At 33.4% G+C, this 22,141-nt stretch overlaps 1 protein-coding gene across 1 annotated transcript in view; it reads right to left on the bottom strand.

The window, feature by feature from the left end:
* Positions 1–287: 287 nt before the first annotated feature.
* The window catches only part of LOC123563156 (F-box/LRR-repeat protein 16-like), a 65,810-nt gene continuing 43,956 nt past the window's right edge, over positions 288–22,141 (bottom strand). The window contains exons 2-3 of the mRNA XM_053529542.1: positions 12,153–12,301; positions 288–5,340 (exon numbers count right to left, since the gene is read on the bottom strand). Coding sequence (XP_053385517.1) covers positions 5,192–5,340; positions 12,153–12,301 — 298 coding nt within the window. The 3' untranslated portion in view covers positions 288–5,191. The remainder of the gene's footprint in view (positions 5,341–12,152; positions 12,302–22,141) is intronic.

The following is a 22,141-nucleotide window of genomic DNA, read 5'->3' as shown; positions in this document are numbered from 1 at the left end:
AAATGAAACGTCTGACATAGATAGAATGCAGTCAATTTATAATCTCGTATTTTGACATTGTATCTGCTACAACATGCGTCAGAAATTAATTATTTTGCTCCAGAGATAATTTCTTAAGCAAGATGGATTAGAAATAATGTTAAATGATATAATGATGTCACGAAATATCTCATTTTATGAAAGTAAAACGTGTCGTATGCAATGTTTAGCAGAGTGGACGTAGATATTATTCATTACCAGGGATAGTTGACTCAGTCAAAACAAATAAAACAAAACAAAACAAGAAATAAAAAATTGTACTCTGTTTATTCATATGTAACAAAAACAACAATATCTCAAACACATTGTTCACTATATATACAGTTATTTCTTTCATTACTAATATTACTGAAAAGTGTTCAGTCGGTACTACAATACTAAATATTCTCATTTTTAAAATAACATATACATTAAATAAACATAAATATAGGAATGGTTTCTGACAGCGTGTACCTCTGTACATGCCTCATAACTGTACATCAGTTTGACTACCATATTGAAATAAAAATGTACACCCGGCAGTTCTGAAAGTGCCATTTTTTCACCAATGATAAGTGCAGGACAAGGTAGCAAAACATGGATACTATTGAACACTAATGAGAATTAATTTGAATTATCCGTGAATGAAAAATAATATTTTGATATTATGTTATATTTCATAAGTCAGATGTCATAATACTGTAACACAATAAAATTTGTTTATTTCAAATTTTGTTATCTGATTTGCATGACTTAAAGCACTAATTCGTAAGCAACGACAGTTTGGCAAGATACATGTAACAAAACAAATGGTAAATGGAACATTGTGACAAAAGCTATGTCTTAATTGTTGTTTGATTATTTAATATTAATTTTATGCCGTTTTCCAGCACCACTGAACTAAATGTATTTTTAGTTACACTTGAATGAAGCTATATTATATAAATAATAATTAGCGGTTTCAATAAATGATAATTTATGTATGTCATTTTGCTGAGATATCTGCAAAATATAGACTTCTTTCAGGGCCAAGTCGCATTAAATTTAAACGGGCATGAGCTAAATTAATTATTGAAATGCTTTCATACGGATAAATTTATGATCCTGAAAATGGAATTAAACTAGGAACAGTAAATATCTTAGATGACTTAGCAGTTTGATTGAAGCTATTTGTACTGGATTTCATCATACTATATAGAAAGTATTTGGCTTTCACATTACAGAATATCGTGTTTTCAGGTATTTGAAAATACCACGTTAAATGAACATCATAAAAACAAACGCTATGTGGCTCCCTACAGGAATAGTTGGTTCCAAATATCACCATTAAAAGAGTAACATCGTCGTCATTTCAGATAATACCTGTAATAACAAGTGCAATCACATTGCAAACTTTACATTATCCCCTACCTTGCTAAATTTCTATAATGAACTTATCCATCTTTCAATTTGAACAGTACCATTAACTGTTAAAAGGGGTGCTTATCAAAAAGATACTGACTGAATGACGAACATTGCAGACCATGATTAGACAATACACGGATGTGCAAGCTGATCATGATTCAAACTGGTCGCAAAGGCAGACTCAATCGTGTCCAGCATGATAAATGTTAAAAAACTTGTCTTCATTTGGAATGTGATAGACAAACTAGACTAAATAAAGTCATGCAGCAAATACTGTGTCTCCAACGGGCTCTGTGTCATACGCCAGGCTCAAGTTGGTGTAATAAAACTGTAGAAACTATACAAACAACATCTAAACCATCAACTAAATGTGAATACAAAACATTAAAAATTTATAGACATAAAATTTAGAAAATGTCAATAAAGACCTAATAAATTTACATTTGACCCCAATATATGCTATGCATATAACAGTTTATTCTGTTTTCAAAAATTCATAATGCTTGACCGTTTAAATTCTAAGGAAAAAAGGCAGAAAAGTAATAGAAACATAAACTTATTTCTGATTGTATTTATTTTGTTTTCTGCAATGGAGATATACTATTTATATAAAACACTTTCTCTGTGTATCGTATCTCTCAAATGCAAAGAGATGTTTTTCAAATATTGTGTTCATAATAATGTCCGTTTCGTGACCTAACAAAAGATGTCCCGTTAAAAGTCTGGAAAACATAGGACAGTGTATACGCTAATTATGTCGCAAAACTTTGTTTTTCAGGACTATTACCTTTAATTTTAATGAAAGCACTAAAACATGAAATACAATTTTTTGTGATAATATGTCAAGTAAACGTTTCTTTTTTTTTGTGAAAATATATATATATCAAAAGATTTTCCTACATCTAGGTAATATTTGTCCCGGCTGCGTTAATTTAACCTTTAACCTGTAAACCACACTTCAAACAGTATGATAGATGTAGAATTCAATATTTTAAAACTGGTGAAACAGTTATCACAACTGATAAAACGTTTTCCCATAACTATATTACATAATAATTAAAAAAAAACAAGAGGACCATGATGGTCCTGAATCGCTCACCTCTTCCCACATGACCCAGTTTTGAGTATGACGTCGTTTTTTATATTATTTGACACAGTGACCTAGTTTTTGAGCTCATGTGACCCAGTTTTGAACTTGACCTAGATATTACCAAGATAAAAATTCTGACCAATTTTCATGAAGATCCATTGAAAAATATGGTCTCTAAAGAGATCACAAGGTTTTTCTATTATTTGACCTATTGACCTAGTTTTCGAAGGTACGTGACCCTGTTTTGAATTTTACCTAGATATCATCAAGGTGAACATTCTCACTAATACTCAAAAGGTATTTTTTATAGCTACTGGCCTAGTTTTTGACCGCACGTGACCCAGTTTCAAAACTGACCTAGATATCATCAAGATAAACATTCAGATCAATTTTCATGAAGATCCATTGAAAAATATGGCCTCTAGGGAGGTCAAAAGATTGTTCTAATTTTAGACCTACTGACCTAGTTTTTGACCACAGTTGACCTGGTTTTGAACTTGAACTAGATATCATCAAGATGAACATTCAGACCAACTTTCATATAGATCCCATGAAAAATATGGCCTTTAGAGAGGTCACAAGGTTTTTCTATTATTTAACCTACTGACCTAGTTTTTGAAGGCACGTGACCCAGTTTCGAACTTGACCTAGATATTATTAAGGTGAACATTCTGACCAATTTTCATGAACATCTTGTGAAATATATGGCCTCTAGAGAGGTCACAAGGTTTTTCTATTTTTAGACCTACAGACCTAGTTTTTGAGGCACGTAACCCAGTTTCGAACTTGACCTAGATATCATCAAGGTGAACATTCTGACCAATTTTCATGAAGATCTTGTGAAATATATGGCCTCTAGAGAGGTCACAATTTTTTTTCTATTTTTAGATATACTGACCTAGTTTTTGAAGGCACGTGACCCAGTTTCAAACTTGACCTAGATATCATCAAGATGAACATTCTGACCAACATTCATAAAGATCCCACAATAAATGTGACCTCTAGAGTGGTCACAAGCAAAGGTTTACGGACGCACGGACGCACGCACGGACGCCGGACGACGGACGCCGCGCGATCACAAAAGCTCACCTTGTCACTTTGTGACAGGTGAGCTAATAATGAGGATCAAAAACAAACATGAGATCATGAAACAGGAATGCTGAAGTTCTCAAATGTTTAGCAAGTTGATAATGTTTCTCCACATGTTGATGTTCTCACCTTTAATTAATGACAAGAGACTACTAAAAACAAAACATCTTTGAAATATAGGCTACATTCATTATCCCTTTATGCAAGTTATGTCTTTTTCGCTTTACGGGCTGATATGTCTGGCTACTGGATGTTATAGTGAGGTGAAGTAGACTATATTTCTGCGAGGAGCGTGTTTTTGTTTTATGTGTGTCATGTTTTCATTTGTCCAGGATGTCTGGAGTTGTATTTCAAGTGCGTAGTGGACTAATATGCTCAATCGTTAATGGCAGATAGATGAAAGGACTTCAGGCACGTCGAAGTATTGCTAACATGGAATTTATCAATATGACCGGTATTCCTTAACACATTAGATCTGTTGTAAATAAACTGTAATGGGTTTAATGAGAGCAAAATGCATTATAGAGTACCGAGGATGAATTTCAAAATCTTCTTTATATAGTCCAGAACGCCTGAATAAAAAAACGAGGACAGACTTATAATACAACACTAAACGCTTGGCTTAGATTAGACAGAAAACAACGACAAGCTGAACTTATATGCGTAAGATTTTCCTGGAAGTACTAAAGAAAGGCAAAACTAAGACTTTGAACGATTCGATCTTGACAGTTCGTGAAACATGGTTATTGCAGTGAAGTTATATACTGACAACCCTCAACTATGTGTAGAAATGAAGCGAAGGGCTTTCTCCGGAAATAATTATTCCTTACAAGTAAAACTAATCAGACATTCCCTAGAAATTATTGTTGTTAAGGTTTAATATCATATGTTCGTCGTTTGACTACACTATTTATGTCGGTCTACGTTTAAAGAGTCAATTATCAATTTCTGTTCCCGTGAAGTATTAGACTGTGCATCTAAGATTGTTATTTTGATTTCCATTTACGTTTTACAAAAGCAGATCTATTATCATAAATTATTGAAAATATTAAAATGCGTACTTTTCTATCAACAGTTCAGTGACAAATCAGTTCACAACTTAATTTATTACAAAAGATTCCCTTCTTCATTGTACAAATTAAAGGTTTTGATATTACGTCCTTGCTTTTTCCTTTTGGTCCAAGTTACTGTCAAAGATTATGATATTTTAAGAATAAACATGACATATAAACACATGAGTTGAACACGTTTAGGACAATTTTCTTCATTTAGCTGAATTACTTTGCGCCATGCTATGGTTTACTGGCTCTTCTCAGAATTACGACATTCATTTGCGATAAAATCCTAATACATTTTCAGGAATGTGTACGTCATCACTTATGAACATGTCAACATTTCTTCGATATCTGCTATCAAAACTATCACATCAACTAGTTTTGTGTAAATCCATCTTAAAATTCCAGTGTGAATTATGTATGTCTGTTCTAATTGTTCTAAGAGTTCACTCAGGCAACACAAAACATAAACTGCATACGCTTTCATTTCATTTTTATCCAATTTACTTTACAGACACTATGGGATCCGTGCCTATCATTCCAAAATCATGCAACGTGGCATATTTTCTTTCAAGTACAAACAAACTTCTTTTGTGGCACTAGGGCAGTTGGTGAGTTCTAACTCTTCTAGGCACCTCAGCTGTGTAAGACCGCAAAGTCCCTGGCCAGAGATGAGCGAACAACCTGTTATAGAAACTATACCGGTTACTGCAGCTGCAATGGGTGTAGGCAATCTCATTATATCCAACATTAATCAATAGGTAGTTGGAAATAATAAGTTCTGTCAGAAATATCAAAATGGCATAACAGAAAGCTTGTTAGAAAATATAAGAGGCATCGTCTCCCCACTGTTTAGTATTGTACATGGGTAATTTAAAAATGATGATGAGGTCATGTAAGAATTGATTTTTATAATAGGTCGATCACTACCGAAACAAATGTAAAGCCTAAGCAGGTGTAGTTTTACAAGTAGTCCAATGTAATGAGCCCGAATCTGTCTTCCATTCTGTGTGACCTTTCTTAATATAGTCTAGTCCGATTTTGCAGATATAAGCTTATTTAAGAAGTTACAAGCATTTTGTTAGTATTTGATCCAACATACTTTTTTAACATATTTTGGGTATGCTGAATCCAAAAATATATGTTGGCCATCTGGCAAATGCCTCTGAAAGGGTTAAAAATGGGGGCAAAAATGACCACTGTTTTTAACAAAAAATGTTCCATCGATATTACTTTATAATACAAATCTTTATTTTTAGATACGTTTCATTCAAAAAGGGGAATTTGAAGACAATTTAGAAAAAAAATCCAACATCATTTATAGAATAGAAAAATGAGACTAAGTGTTAGATTGAAAACTTTCGCTGGAATTTTAATGTAAAAAAGAAAATGATATTTTTGATGAAATGGTTTTGCAGTTTTAAAATAGTCATTTAAGAAAAAATAAACAATGGGGAAGTTAAAACTTAATTTTGTCTGCAATCATTAGTCCTCCACCTCTGATAATTCATGTGGGGATGTTGGCGGTTACTTGCGGAGAACAGTTTTGTACTGGTACAGAATCCAGGAACACTGGTTAGGTTAACTGCCCGCCGTTACATGACTGAAATACTGTTGAAAAACGGCGTTAAACCCAACACAAACAAATAAAACTTAATTAACATGACATTGTCTGTAATGAACAAAATACCAAGCAGAACGTATTATATCCTTGTAAGATCATTTTATTTAATAATCAACTTTTTAATACCTTAGCATCATAATAATTGATGAAAATTAAGTGTGACAGGGATTAAGATTAAGGCTAATGTGAACTTGATTAGTTCAATTCAGGTTTCTATCACAATAACAATCTGAGTCAAATCATGTTTTTGTTTAAGTCCTTATCTAAACTCTTGTGTTTTACCTGTTATTTAATGCAAATTAACTCTGACAAGAACAAACTCTTTCATGATCATCAAGATTTTAGAAGTGTCAAGAATACTTCATGGAATCATGTCTTTTCGAAGGATTTTTTACAGGTAGGACAAATTTAAATGTATATTTTATTTCTAAAAAATTTTAGAAATGCTTTGCTTCATATATTTCGTTATATAAAATATAAGATTTGGTGAAATTTTATTTATTTTAACTTTCAGTATCTGTGATAAGTTCATTTATAAGAATCTGTTAAAGCTAGCTTTTTATATACTATAACTGCTTGTGAATGATAAGATATAAATATTATTTTGTTTACATAGGTGTTAAAATATTCCAAAGTAAGAATGGACAAGACTTTGCATCTCAAGAGACCATTTCAAGATAGCACAGAATGGTGCATCATTTGTGAGGAGGCAGATTTTGACAAAACGAAACTAAACAGCCTCAAGGCATAACATCTCTAAAAGAGTTTGCTGAATCAAGATTTCTTTTAAAGATTTTTTTCTAAATATGAAGCCATTAGTAGAATTGAAAAAATAGATGAAAATGACAAAATACATTGCCATAGAAAGTGTTCTTCTAATTTTGTCCAAAAAGAACTAATACGTACTATTCAGTCAAAGTTAAGTTTAATATAAAACAAACATCAGATAAGCTGCATCCTCATCAAACTTATCATATATTCCCACTAAATTGGGAAATAGGTATGTTCTGTCGGGACAAAAAAAAACCATGAAAAACTCTTTTAAATAACTAGTCAGTGATAGTATCTTAAAGGATGCGAATATGTCTTTCTGATGTCAACAGAGGACACATATCATAAAAATGTTTAAATTCTTTTACATACGGAGTTTGCAAAATCAAGTCGGACAACTCAAATACAGATCTTGCCATGTTTCTTATACATGAACGTGGGTGTGCTGCAATGAAATCGAAAATACTGAAGCTTTCAGACATTTGGAACAGATACCGCATACGTACTGAAGAGACTTTTTCAACAATTCTTTGTCATTTAATTCTAGAATATCATCTTTCAAAGAAGCCCGACAATGTAAACTGAAAAACCAGTTTTAGTTTGTAACTCCATTACATATATCTTCTGATGAAAGGAATGCAATTCTTGTTCTATATGAATGTGCTGCGTCAATGCTTAGAGATACCCATTATAATATTACTGGTAACAGTGATGAACGGCTGACAATACAGAAATAAAATTCCAGTGACGACTTCGTCATTAGTACACGTAGCACTTAAATTAAGGGCTAATTTGTTCTTTCTGGAAGGACATTCTGGACTGAGTGTGACTAAAAATGATTCAGTAAATTGTGTTCCGGAGTGTCTATTCATGTTTCTGTATTTAACGTATGGTGGTCAGGAGTTTCTAGATGAAGAATTTGACCATAAAGATCCTGAATCTGATAGGCAAACAAAAATATTAAGTGTAACACAAGATATTGTTTATGGAGTGAGTGATGGTAAAAAATGGAACCCTAAACACATAGATCTTGCAAGTACATTGCACTAGATGACTAGGTTAAAACATTTAGTAAACCTATTTTATAGTGCAGGACACACATAGAGCTACAGAGACACACTAAGAGTAGACATATCTTTAGCTGAAAAACTACCTGGAATCAATGGATCCTGAAACTGTTCATTTTATTCCGCTGAATCTTACTGAGAATGAGATAACGACACATTAAACAGAAGTACATATATCAGAAAGACTGGGACAGTCGCATTCAGTTATAACTGTTGACCAGGCCCTTTACGCTTGTGGATTTGAAATGGGCAGTGCCCTGGAATGAGTGGTTTGCAAATTTCAATGAATTATTTGAAATATGGTGTAACTGTTTTAGCATTTCCTGCAAATAAAATTGCCGTAGTAGATTTTTATCAGAAGCTGATCATGCAATCGCCTACAGAGAGGACGTTGGTTGTTTGCGTCGGCTTTTAGGAAGAAGAAACTGGTAAAAGATGCCATTGAACTTAATTTGGATGAATTAAAAGCTAAATGCCAGGAAGCTGACACAAGGATCATTTTCCATGCTGTTCACTGCAGTAAACGATCAAATTGTAACACTGTTGTTGTTTCTGCCAGATAAACTGATGTATTTGTTCCCACTATGCCACTTGCAGGAAATAAATGCAACAGTATGGATGATGGCTCGAACAATGAAAAAACGAAAATACATTTAAGTGAACACAGTGTTAAATAAATCCTCAATAACTGAAGAGTTGCATAGAAATTCACTTGTCTTTCATGCACTCACTGGCTGAGACAAAGCATCAAATTTCTGTGGAATCTCTAAAGATCTGTATTTGAAGTGTTCACAGCCAGTGCAAAACTGATAGAAGGTATTGGATATGGACAACTGTCTGATAAAGTAATGAAAAACTGTGAATATTTTATTTGCAAAATGTATGGCCAAGATGCTGTTAGTACTGACAGTGCTCAAAATGTTATGTTTGGCAGGTCTACAAGTCCTGAACACATACCCCAACCAGTGATGCTTGCTCATTTCACATTAGAAGAGCTCATTATCAAGCCCTGGTATGGAACAAATTAACTGTTAAAAATGCAGACCTGCCTGCACTTTCCGACATGGGATGGAAGGTGGCAGATGACACACTTAACCCAGTTCTTATTTCCCGTGATCCAATTCCTCAAGCTTGTATTGAGTTCATTGCTTGCAAGTGCACACCTAAATGTAGGACCCTCAGATGTAAATGTAAAAAGACTGGGCTTTTATGCACAGATATAAACTATGTATATGCGATAAAAGCATTACCAGTTGTATGAACTCGAGGCATGAAATGAACATGAAATTAACATGAAATTGAACTGTGAAAGCAAATATTTCAATCCATATTATTTTAAAATAATTATATGATAAACAGTTTATGGATTTAGCTTCTGTCCTGTTAATTGATTCCAAATATAATATTAGTGTATTGTATTCAGCAATAGCTTTGCAATTATAACCAACGTGAATTATTTAATGATCATCTTTTTGGCGAAACAATCAAGTTAGAGTGGGTTTTTAAATGCTTTTTTGCTCCTAACGGAGCACACATTTGGATTAATAGTTATTTATCTTTGCAAAAAGTGTTGTTAATTTAATCTGTTACTATGTTACACATAATTTTGATAAAGAATCCCACATATTTTTGGATAATTGTAGTACTATTACATATTTATATTAGAAATATCTTAATTTGGCGGCCATTTTGTTTTCCGCCATTTTGACCTACAAAAAATCATTTGTCAGATGGCCAACATATATTTTTGAATTCAGCATACCCAAATTATACTAAAAAAGTATATGGGACCAAATACTAACATAATGCCTGTACCTCTCACATTTATTGAAATCTGGACTAAACTAATATATGTAGCATCGTGCTGTCTTTGCTCTACCACGGACGCAGTATTTATCTATTTATTCACCAAATCTTCGTGCTCCTTAACATGTTAGATAAAATGTCAGCGTTAGAATTGGAAAGTCGGCGTATCCCGGAAAGAGACACCGGAAGAAACCAATAGGAGTAAATTCACATGGTTAATGAAACGTACCTTTCTTACGTAAAGTTTATATTCCTTTCTCCTATTCTTTTTACTGATATTGAGATATAATCCGTTATGGAAAAACAAGTCACTAAAAATCTGAAAGTGGATTGTATATGAAATAAAAATGGCCGAATTAAGTAGTGTCCAGCCTATAATATTTCTTGTTTGTTTGCTTTTTTCTTGGAGAGCGACATTTAGCATGCTAGAACAGATGAAGTTTATAGGTCTTAGTTAATTATCAAAGGTCTTAAAGCTTTATAACTGTCTTAACATTTCACATAAATCATGACATACTAACACCTTATTTTGTATTATGTAGAAATGGTATGTGTTAAGCTAAGAAAACGCCCAATGCCAAACAAGATAATGAATCTTCCACCATTCACGTCCTAATAGTGCCGAAATATTTATCGAAAACATATTGTTTTGCTTTTGAAGTTTATAAAAGGAAGCCCAAAAGGAAGAACAAATCAATAATTGTTTATTATAACCCTTTGTCCAGACACGTAAGGTTATTGAATAGCCGAGAATTCACTTTTCGATACACAGCGAGAATAATAATAACCAACTCATATTGATTAAAGAAACAATGGCCTGTAAGTAGACTGGCTCCCGTCCCTATGTTTGTTCTTATTTACATATATCAGTTTTCTTCATTAAAAGGGAAGTAACTCCAGAAGGTTGTTTCTACAGTGAGATTTTTTATTGCCCCTGGCTCCGAACATAGGCATCAGATATATCGTGCTATTTTAGAGGCATAAAATTTTCTTACAAAATGTTTCCAGTATTTATGTAAAAATAACCATGCAGCCAGGGAGCCAGGCTAGCCTGTAAGTCAAACAGTGGAAAATCATCAGCATTATGTGACCTTTGGCGTATTAAATTTATAAAACTTTAAAATAAAAACAGAAATTTTCTGACACAATTAAAGGTCTCTGTAAACAGCCTGGAACAATAGATGTCTATGAAATCAATGCGACTGTGTTTGGTATGGTACGACTGTGTGTATTCTTACATTATTCCATACATACAAAATAATCAAACAATCATAACTAATAATTAATTTTCATTGCGAATATAGCTTCTCACCCGTCTTATTAGCAGCATGATAGGTTATACTTTGGACACAACTAAATTAGTCTGTTCTTTATTTCATATACAACCCACTTACTTGATAACATAATTTCGACATTTTCTAGAAAACCGGATGTTCAGACATGTACCCATTCCAACTCCACCTTACAACATACTAAGACCTATGCCTCTACTATCGAACTGAATATAAAAAGGAGATTAAACTTTCACGTGGAAAAGTTAATTCAGTAAAACCCCTCCTTTTTCACTTCTTTCAAAGAAGATTTTCGAAATTTTTGTCTCTTCGGAACACCCAGCTGAAGGTCCGAAGAAAGAAATAAGGACTAGGCTTCATTCTAATTGGACTACTTGTGACAAAACATACGTTTGCTTACATTTTGATTTGGTAGTGATCAGTCTCAACTGAAGGCGAACCCATAGATAGGCAGGCCGGCAAGTATATATAATCGGTAAATCTAAAAACATATTGCACACACACGTTTATTGTTACCATCCTTCATAGGAGGTATCACCGATGATTGCTTCAAATAAGACTTTTTAAAAGGCTGTCTCTTTTGTTCGTGACTAAGATGTTGTTTTGTGACATTTTTTAATTCTCATGATTAAATGTTATATATATAAATGAGATTAATCATGATTATATACTCTGGATATAATTCATTAAAACTTGCCATTAAAACTTTATATACTTTAAGTTTTTTCAAGATTTCCATTCTGCTATTGTAAAAGAAAAATCAATAATTCCAAACGATGACGAAGACTTTTGCGGTAAGTACATATGTACAAAATGAATCGCACCTTTATATCCAAACCAATATTATGAGTAACTTAAACACTATGTTGGGACACGTACGATTAAGTAGCTAATACATTTGACACTAGCTTTGTGTTTTCAACCTGTCTTACTTACCAGCTAACGAAAGAACCCGTAAACTACGCATTGAGTACATGTGCTGGAGACCAAAATCTCGTATCTGAGTACACCATCGTAGAAACAATTTTAATAGTGACGTCATCGTAGACAAATAGCCAACCCCGATATCGGTCACGTGTGAGCACCTGAAACGATAAGAAATAAAATAAGTGTTACTTTTTTTGCTTCTTTGACATCTATTATCTTCATCGATATACCTTCTGCCAAGCTTAATCTCTAACTATCAAGTAACACAAGCTACAAATGCCACTATAATGTTTCTTTTCAATACGACTTGTTCACACTTCTTTGCTAGAAGTTTTAAAGACTGTATATTTTAAAGTAGCCGCTTGGTATAAAACCTAGGCATTTTTTCAGCAATCACTTAACGAATCCTACACAAATACTGCTATTTAAAGAATCAGAATTTAACAGATATCTACACACAGAAAATAATTAAGTAAAAAATACAACAACATGACTCTTTTGATGTCTATGGGCATTAAATCTCAGGCAAGATCTCTACTTGACTATAGAATGAAAATATAAGAGTTTTTTTATCCATTTGTGTTTGACTGCCACTTTCCGCCACCACTTGTTTAACGTCATTTCAATCAATCATGTAATAATTGTTTATAGAAATCATAAAACATAAGGAGATTTCCTGCGATGCAAAGATAATAACTATGTTTAAGTGCCTTAAGTGCCGGTAGGTGGCTGCAAAATGTCAACCCCTACTTTCATTGAGTGTCGTTGTATTTGTCTGGTCCTTTGGTATCATTGAGAACATTCATATTTACTATAACAGAATTCCACTTAACTGGTACTAGGGGACGTGAAGTGTGTTGCATATTTCATTAACCTCACAAACAAAGTCAGTCAAATCGAGTCTGTTATTATGTAACTTGGTTGCATTCTATACTTCGAAGTGATCTTTTCACAGATGTTATTAAATACAGAAAGTTACTATTGTTGTGGCTGATTTCTGCCATTGCGTTCTGGTGCCAGCACAACGGGAAGACAAATTAGCGCGCCGATACGACCAATAAGGTATTTGTGGTATTAGCGCGTTAGTTTGTCGTTCTGACGTTTTAGCTCTCGTCAAACGCACCAACACGCAAGACCGAACTTGCAGAAATCAGCCACCATATGATATTGATCATTCTTAGTGTATAAAATGACAATGCACTCTAACATTTGTAACATGAACGTATAGTTCTGCGCTTTCTGCTCCTTCTACAAATGTAATGAACATGTCTCATGAAACTCTAGTGTTTTTAAATTAAACACCATTATTACCAGATCCATTAAATGTGCTTTTTCTACAACATTTTGATTAATTTGCAAATATTTATTTACGATGTGTGACCTTGTTCAATCGATCCACCGGGTACGACCGGGTACGACAGGAAAGCCATTACAGTTGGAAATAAATGTTCAAAAACTCTACACCCCAATCAGAAAGTAAGATAATGTTTGATCTCTTGTTGTTATTTACCCCTGGGAAGCTAGAAGAACATGTACTGATAAAGTTACAGTCGATATCAGCAGAACTGGGACTGACAGACGTCAGCGCGTAACTGAGATAAAAACTGTTTTTTATGAAATGATGTAAGAGAATTACCTCATAGTGTTACAAGAGATGGTAGTGGTAGAAATAATCACAAATGATTGCTTCAAGCATACTTTGACATTTTGCATTCAAGAATGGGTTTAAACCTCTTTGTTGATTAAATCTTATGTTTCTGTATTTTAATTTAATTTTAATTCAAACGCTTCATATAAATAATGATTTCACTTGTATGTAAATGCAGTCAGTAGAATGAATGACAACCCGGCATGAAAATTGGAATAGGATTAATAAATGATCACATTAATTTCCATAGCATTAAGGGTATTTTACGAAGTGAGAAATGAACTCCTCCATTACTCTTCTGAATGACTGATGAAAATTACTGCACTTGGACAAGAAGGACTAAATATATGCAAAGAACATGACTGCAATATAAAAAGTAACGTTCGAAAATTCTATGAATTCTTTTTATTACAAGTAGATTATGAAAACACTTTACACAACAGTTTTCACTTATTACCACGACAAATTACGACACCGATGGTTTCACGTCTGAAACCCGCAACTTAATAAAAAGTTTCAAAACTGGTTTTCCTATTCTTTTAAGGATACAATTATCTTTTTTATTACATCGGGTGATAAATATCCCTCTGAATATTTCAAGTGAACGTATAACATGCCTGGATCGCAAAATTAATTTACAGGTCTGGTGTTATTAAATTTCCGTCTTTACATAAGTAAATATAGAACAGATAAAATTGAAAGGCAATGTAGAATAACACCACCTTTTGCAACGTCAAATACTTGAATTTTGAAAATGCATTAAAAGAAATACTTATAGTTATCTAGAAATGTAAAAAATATATAAAATTTGATAGCAAAAAGTTAAAAACAATTCAAGACTAACAATGTCTGTTGAAACAATTGATTCTCTTTTATAATAGTTTGTCAATGGGAAATCATAAAGAGAGAGCATCTCTTCATCGTACCGAAGTTGCTAGATACAAAATACACATACATACACTTCGAAGCCATTGTGTATCACGGACGCGTTTGATGCAGACAATAGAAATAGGAAAAATTGTAATATTTCATGTTTTCGTGAATTCGGCAAAGGTAATTACTGACAATTAGACTGCACGTGATAGGAGATAACAAAATTGATGATGGCGTGTTTTGTGTATCTGTTTGGCCACATACATCATTGTACCTATTAGTCTGCTAATTCACTATATAGTTCTAAACAAATAGAATGTCACATGTTGTTTTAGTTATTTAAAAATGAAAATAACGATTGTGCGAAAAAGCTAAGTGATTATTTTCTGACAAATGTATCGGTCAATTTCACCATTATAAATGTTCTACAGATATTCTAACGACATTTGTTATGTCAATGATAAATATCAATATTCTGTTTTTTCTGTTTAATAGAGATAGGCCCTAAAATTTTCAACAATAGAAATACATTAAATAAAGTCTAGAAACTGATTTCTTAGTCCTTAAAATCACGAAAAATGATTTTTCAAAAGTGAAATTTATGAAAGTTTTGTTAATATCAATAACAGAAGTTTTAATATTTAGTTTAAGTGATCTGCAAAGACTGACAACTCTTGCCTTAGGCCAGTGCTTATAAGCAGAGATATCTATTAGTTTACTTCCCTTTCAACTATACATTTGAGTGGAAAATGAAAACGCTTTAAGACACAATATCATACCTTTTTGCACAACAAAAACTATTATGATTTTTTCATATGTGTTTGCTTTACCCTTTAAAACCTGCTTCATTAATTATTAATATTTATCTCTATTTCCTATGCCTACGTTATAGTTATATTCGGTAAGTAAATGTACACCCGTACTGCTAGTGAAGCGACGAAAATCATGATGTGCAACTACCTTGTTTGTGAACTACCAATCTACGCATACACTTTTTTGTGAAAAGTGGAAATTTATAATAGGCTGCTAATTTTTATTTGTGTTAATGAAAGGAAAGTTATTTTATCCCTCAAAGTTTATAATATTATACTTATCAACTTCTAGCTATATATACTAGGACTTCCAAGAAGCGGTCTTCAGAGCAAAATTATTTTGTAAACAATCTATGCTTGTAATGGTTCAGTGATCAAAATAATTGTGTCAGTTGTTCCCCTGAATCTGCAATATAGTTTGATCAACTCGTCATCCTCGATGTTAATATGATATTGTTCATGAATAAAATATATATATATACATATACACTTTTACTATATAAAATATATCTTGCAATAAAGTTTTAACTGACAAAGCGCAAAGATACACATACAGGCTAGTGATATTTGATATTAAACGGAATGGGTTTTTTTCTTTCTTTTAGGTAGTGGTGATGTGTGAATATTACAGTTACTGTTACAACGTCTATTATCTATTAAAATATGAAAATGATTGTTTAATAAAAGAAGGGCAAAATATGTCTATGTCGTCTTTCTACGTGGAAGAAATGTTAACATTTCGCTCTCTCTCTTCTTAGTAAATATCGCAGAAAGTTTTTGTGAGACTTTCTACCATTTACTTTTGAAAGGTGAAAGTGACAATTTCTCAATAAAGGGAAGAAATTAACGCTCATGGAAGACGGTAACACTGATGTTCCAGTCATGATACGTGCGTCATTTATCACTCATAGCTTGAGCACGTGTACAGCTCAGATGGAATGTTCAGTAAGAAGCTGACGGCTGTAACAGTATAAGGCCAGTTGACAGATGAAAGTCGGGATGAATAACAAAGTGACCAATCAACAACATTAATGTAGCAGACTACGTATATTGCGTTCTTATTTCCGTGGTCAGTTTACAATTACTGTCATGCAACGAAAGAAAAATCACCACAATCAGCAGAGCCTTGACATACACGCTTAATCAAACTTTTCATTAACCGTAAGTTTCAGCTGGTACACTTTTGCAGTATGCTAGAAAAACGACCGTACGCTATTCCCTTTCTATCCAATGATTCATTTCCGACCGAAGACTTTTTTCACTAAATAATGTTTCATAAAAACTATCTGGTATCTTAAAAATGCCAGGGACATTTTTTTCTGCCCGGAAGAGTGTGGTAGGTCAAGACCTATATATATTTCCATACGAAAACTTTAATGACCAAAACATATTCCAGACTGTAAAAGTGGGAAATGTTTGACATAGCAGGTGTGTCTTATTAATCATAACTAAGAAACGAGGCTGTGTTAATATTGCATTGTTCTGCACATAGAAACAAGCTTCAAATTATCATATTTTCTGGGGACACCACTAAATTTATACTAAGAAAAATGCCATGATATAGTAAGAGGCCCAGAAACGGGTACCTAAAATCATCCTTTAGCATCGAGGGAGTAGATAAAATCGGCACGTATTTTTTTGTTTGTTCATAAACAGATCGAAAACATTATGAATTATTAGGAATCGTTCCTGGAAAATGGTAGTGGTTGGAAAATGAATAAAATGATATCAAAGTTGAAGTTATAAACGTTCGATATATTTCATAAATGTAGTACTTGAATCAAAGCAGACGGTAACCTTACCCTGTTTATAAATACATCACACGATACGAACGCAGACAGATGGTCAGAAGTTATATTTTGTACTTTATAGACGTCTACCTTACTAATATGTTTTTTCGTTTGAATAGCGTAAGCCAAGACATACTAATATAGTGTTATAGAGCTTCATTTAGAGACTACGTTTTTAATCCTATATTAACTTGGGTTTATTTTTTAAACTCGTTTCCGTCCACACTAAATGTGCTGTAAAACGTGAATTATGTAAAGGTCAAGTGGGTTCTGTAATATAGCATTAAAACTACCTCAGGAGGTGGTTTTAATACTATATTAAAAAGTAATACTACATTATTTTACAAGAGTGAACGCAAATGTGAGTTATAACTGGTTTTACAATCCCAAATCCCCAGATCTCACCTTTTGGCGGAAGAATACCATGTGTTTCTCTTTAGTATCAGACAATTGATGCTATGGCTGGCAAAAGTAATTGGAGTGTTGATGAAACAAAAACATTAAATTGCGATCTGGAGTCATGCTGATACTCAAAATGGACTATAGATGGAATGAACAGAAATTCTTAGATGAACACAGAAGTTTAAACATGGATGACTCCTTTTTGCATCTGTCAGCCTCCTTCTTTGTAACCTTTTTTGCTTATTGCAACATATTTGTTTACTTCCAACATTGCATGTACATGTATATAATTAAACCAATCTAACTAAAGTACATCTCCTATTACGCTACGCATAGGATCTGAGAACGACCTATTCATAGCCTCGTTCTGACGACCCTTTCGCTAGCTAATCAAAGCTTAACTTACAACATTTTGCAAATCTACCTGTAGCCTTGACTTGATATTTACAATTCTTATGTCGTAATGTGTCAGATAGCCGGTTAGCTCAATCGGTAGGCCGCTTGCTTTGTATGCGAGGGGTTCCGGGTTCAAGCCCTGGAATGACTTCACATTTTTTTTCTCTTTGCCATTCGAACAAGTCGTCTGATTGGTTAAAATAAAAATAGCAATACTGGAAATCCAAAATATACAGAAGACGTGTAGAAGATCAAGTACAGATTGATAATTAAACCACATTTCTTTGCCTAGTGTGGACACAAACTAGATTATATTTTGATGGGTTTTAAATGTCAAATACCAAGTATAGGCAGTTAGTGCCTGATAAAAATAAAACCGATCTGCTAGTGTGAACACGGTATTAATGTGGTCTTAATCTAGTTGTGTGATAAGGTGTGCTCGTGGGAATTGTCATCGGCAATATCTTAAAGAAAATTCTCCGTTCGAGACATACTACTACAGTGTTATAGAGCTTAATGTGGTCTTAATCTAGTTGTGTGATAAGGCGTGCTCGTGGGGACTGTCTTAGAGAATGATACAGCCACAAAAGTATTACAAAAACGCCAATGTTTAAGTCGTCTGCTAGGTCGAATGTTTGGCGTTTTCCTATAGAACCTGCAACAGGTATCGGATGGAATCAATAGATGAACAAATTTAGACACCCTCTAGGGCTTAAAATTCGTAGTTAATTCTATTGCATTTTTGTATTTTTATAACTAAGTGGTTTAGAAATAATTGACTCTGAGGCGTTAATCAATACTTGAATCTCTGTCGAAAATTTCTCATCTAATTAATCTTTTCGTTTTTCTTAAACTGGCAAAATGCCTTATTTTAAAGTTGGGAAAGTTTGTGTCTAAACCCATTTTATTCGATCCCAGATATGACAGAGTTACATTCATGACAATTATATAGTCAGAATACAAAGACTGAAGTGCCAAGATGAGGTTTTGTGACCAATAAATATCAGAGTCAAATGATGAGAAATTGGTTTCCCGGGCGAATGTTCGTGGAGCGGTTCTGATTGTGTGTTTAGTTCTTGAGTAGTTAAAGAAAACCTTATTATGATATTTCATAAATAATCGTTCTGATTAAATAAAGCGGCGATAAAGTCAATAGGCGCATAGCAGACGTTTTCAAAAATCGTAATTAAATTAAAATTCCACAGAAATTGGAGAAATATTTCATTCCTACAATGATATGAGGATTAATGTACCGTTTTTGAAATTGATTGAAACCACCTGATTTCATTGTAAATGTTTCAATCGACGCCATAGCGCGTTTGTTTTAAAAGAAACCTGTTGATTATTTTTTTTAACCACCCAATCATATGAAGATCAAGGTCATCAATATATAGGTCAATTTGTAGTTCGTTCAACAAGAATTGTTGAGTGTGAGTAAGAACTAAATCGGGTCATCAATGTAGGATGCAGGCGATGTAGTTCGTACGGACGGCTGAGGGTGAAGGTCGTCTAAATGTAGATTAATTGGAAGGTCTTGCCACAAGGTTTGATGAGTGTGAGTATGAACTAAATAAAGTCAATCATGTTGGATGTAGGACCAGACATACTGTTTATTAAGGTTTTAAGTTTGAAGATGAATGTTATACAATGAGGGTCAAGGTCATTTTTATATATAGGTCAGTTTGTGGGTCTACCAGAAGGATTGTTAAATGTGAGTAGGAACTAAATCGGGTCATTAATGTCGGCTTTTGGCAATCTTGGTTGTGCGGCTGGACAAACGGACTATACCCATGGAATAAAAATAGTGTTTATGTATCATAGTTACATGTTTGTGGCAATCAGAATAACTGTGAGAGAGTATTTGCAGCAATATGTAAATTCCTCAACCCATATCCCTACAAAATGTATCGTTTACTTATATCTATTATAAAACGAAAATTTAATCTTACTGTCTCTTCAACATGCTTAAATGATATTTATATTTTGAGTATTTTTATGCATTTCTCTTTGATCATATACAGTGGAAAATGACCAGTCTAATAATTGTCTGTCTGAAAAAGAGGCTACCATGAGAATTAGGAAATCAATAAGGTAATAAACTATAATTAGTCTTCTTTCGCTAGCATATGAATAATGTACAACCTTCTAGTACTCGATGAATCAGATTTGGCAATGAAAAAAATCTAACTTAAAGTATATTGTTTAGAATATTGAATGTCTTTATGACGCAAAGAATAGCTTCAGTGAATTATTTTTAAAGTTAATATCTTGCTCCATATTCATCTACGCTTTAAACTTATATTTCGATATTCTCAGTCTTGTTATTGGTACTGTTTAGTTTCTCAGCTTGAACATTTCGACCAGCTTTTGGGTATTGTATAATCACCCCTTGGATTTGGTGCCTGCTTTTTAATTTTGTCTTTTGACAGTTTCTGTGATATGCAGGCTCCATAACCTCCGGTCCCCTTTATAAATTCCAGTCAGTTTAGTTCTGCCTATTGTATTCCCGTTTAGGGAAAACCCATTATTTTAACTGGGTTTCATGGAATTACACGCTAGTTAGTCATTGAAGGTTTAATGTGCACCGCCATATGAAAACATCTGCGGATGTCTCTAAATTGTTTTATTAGATCGACTATTCGAAGAATAAGTAGAGCTATCCTACTCACCACGGCGTCGGCGTCACACCCTGGTTAAGTTTTTCGTACCAGTCCACATTTTGACAAAGTCATTTGAGATAAAGCTTTGAAACTTTCAACACTTGTTTACCATCACCATGTCCAGTTATAGGCAAGAGTACGTAACTCTATCAAGCATTTTGACTGAATTATGGCCCCTTTTGACTTAGAAATCTTGGTTAAGTTTTTCGTACCAGTTCATATTTTGACAAAAGTCTTTTGAGATAAAGCTTTGAAACTTTCAACACTTGTTTACCATCACCATGTCTAGTTGAAGGCAAGAGTACATAACTCCATCAAGCATTTTGGTTGAATTATTGCCCCTTTTTGACTTAGAAATCTTGGTTAAGTTTTTCGTACCAGTTTACATTTTGACAAAGTCTTTTGAGATAAAAGCTTTGAAACTTCCAACACTTGTTTACCATCACCATGTCCAGCTGTAGGCAAGAGTACATAACTCCATCTTAGAAATCTTGGTTAAGTTTTTCGTACCAGTTTATATTTTGTGTAATGTGTTTGACATATGGCTTTGAAACTTTTATATCTTGTTCAGTATTATAGTCTCTATCAAGAGGCAAGAGTACATAACTCTGTCATCTTTTTTGGCTGAATTATGGCCCTTTTTGAACTTGGAAATTGGTTCTGTTTTAGTATATGTCCATGTTTTGTCAAGACTATTTGACATATGGCTTTTAAACTTTAAACACTTTTATTATTATGATTTCCATCTGTAGGCAAGAGTATATAACTCTGGCAACTATTTTGGCTGAATTATGGCCATTTTTTGGACTTTGAAAATTTTGTCAAAACTATTTGAACTGTGGCTTGGAAACTTTTAACATTATTATATCAACATGATTTCCATCTATAGGCAAGTGTACATAACTCTGTCAACTATTTTGACTGAATTGTGACCCTTTTTTGACTTGGAAATTAGTTAATTTTTTCATACAAGTCCATATTTTGCCTAACATATAACTTAACATATTTGCCATCATGGTCACACATTGCCATTTAGTGCGAGACTAATCGAAATCCACAAATACAGGAACATTTTTGTTTAATCCATTTTTTTCTTTTGTCTGAAAATCTATGGAAATATTTTGACCCCATTCTTCAATCAGTTCTTCGAATAGTCGAGCGCGCTGTCATCCGACAGCTCTTGTTTTTTGTACTTGTAGCATGTTGAGTTCTGCTCAAACCGGGGCTAGAGGGCGTAGACGGTGGCATGTATTTCTACTACCGTCCATTAACAGGCTCAATCAAACCGAGCCTGAAACATTTTCGTTTTTGTTGTGTTAAGCGACTTGTGGAGTTTCCAAATTTTCTATTTTAAAATTTACGTGATATTTAAAATGCATGTTTTTATTTGTTTGTACTTTTAACAAAAGAATGTGTA

The sequence above is a fragment of the Mercenaria mercenaria genome, chromosome 2 (assembly GCF_021730395.1).
Source record: "Mercenaria mercenaria strain notata chromosome 2, MADL_Memer_1, whole genome shotgun sequence".
NCBI classification, from domain to species: domain Eukaryota; kingdom Metazoa; phylum Mollusca; class Bivalvia; order Venerida; family Veneridae; genus Mercenaria; species Mercenaria mercenaria.
Note: the sequence above shows the minus strand (reverse complement) of the source record. Positions and strands in the feature narration are given on the sequence as shown.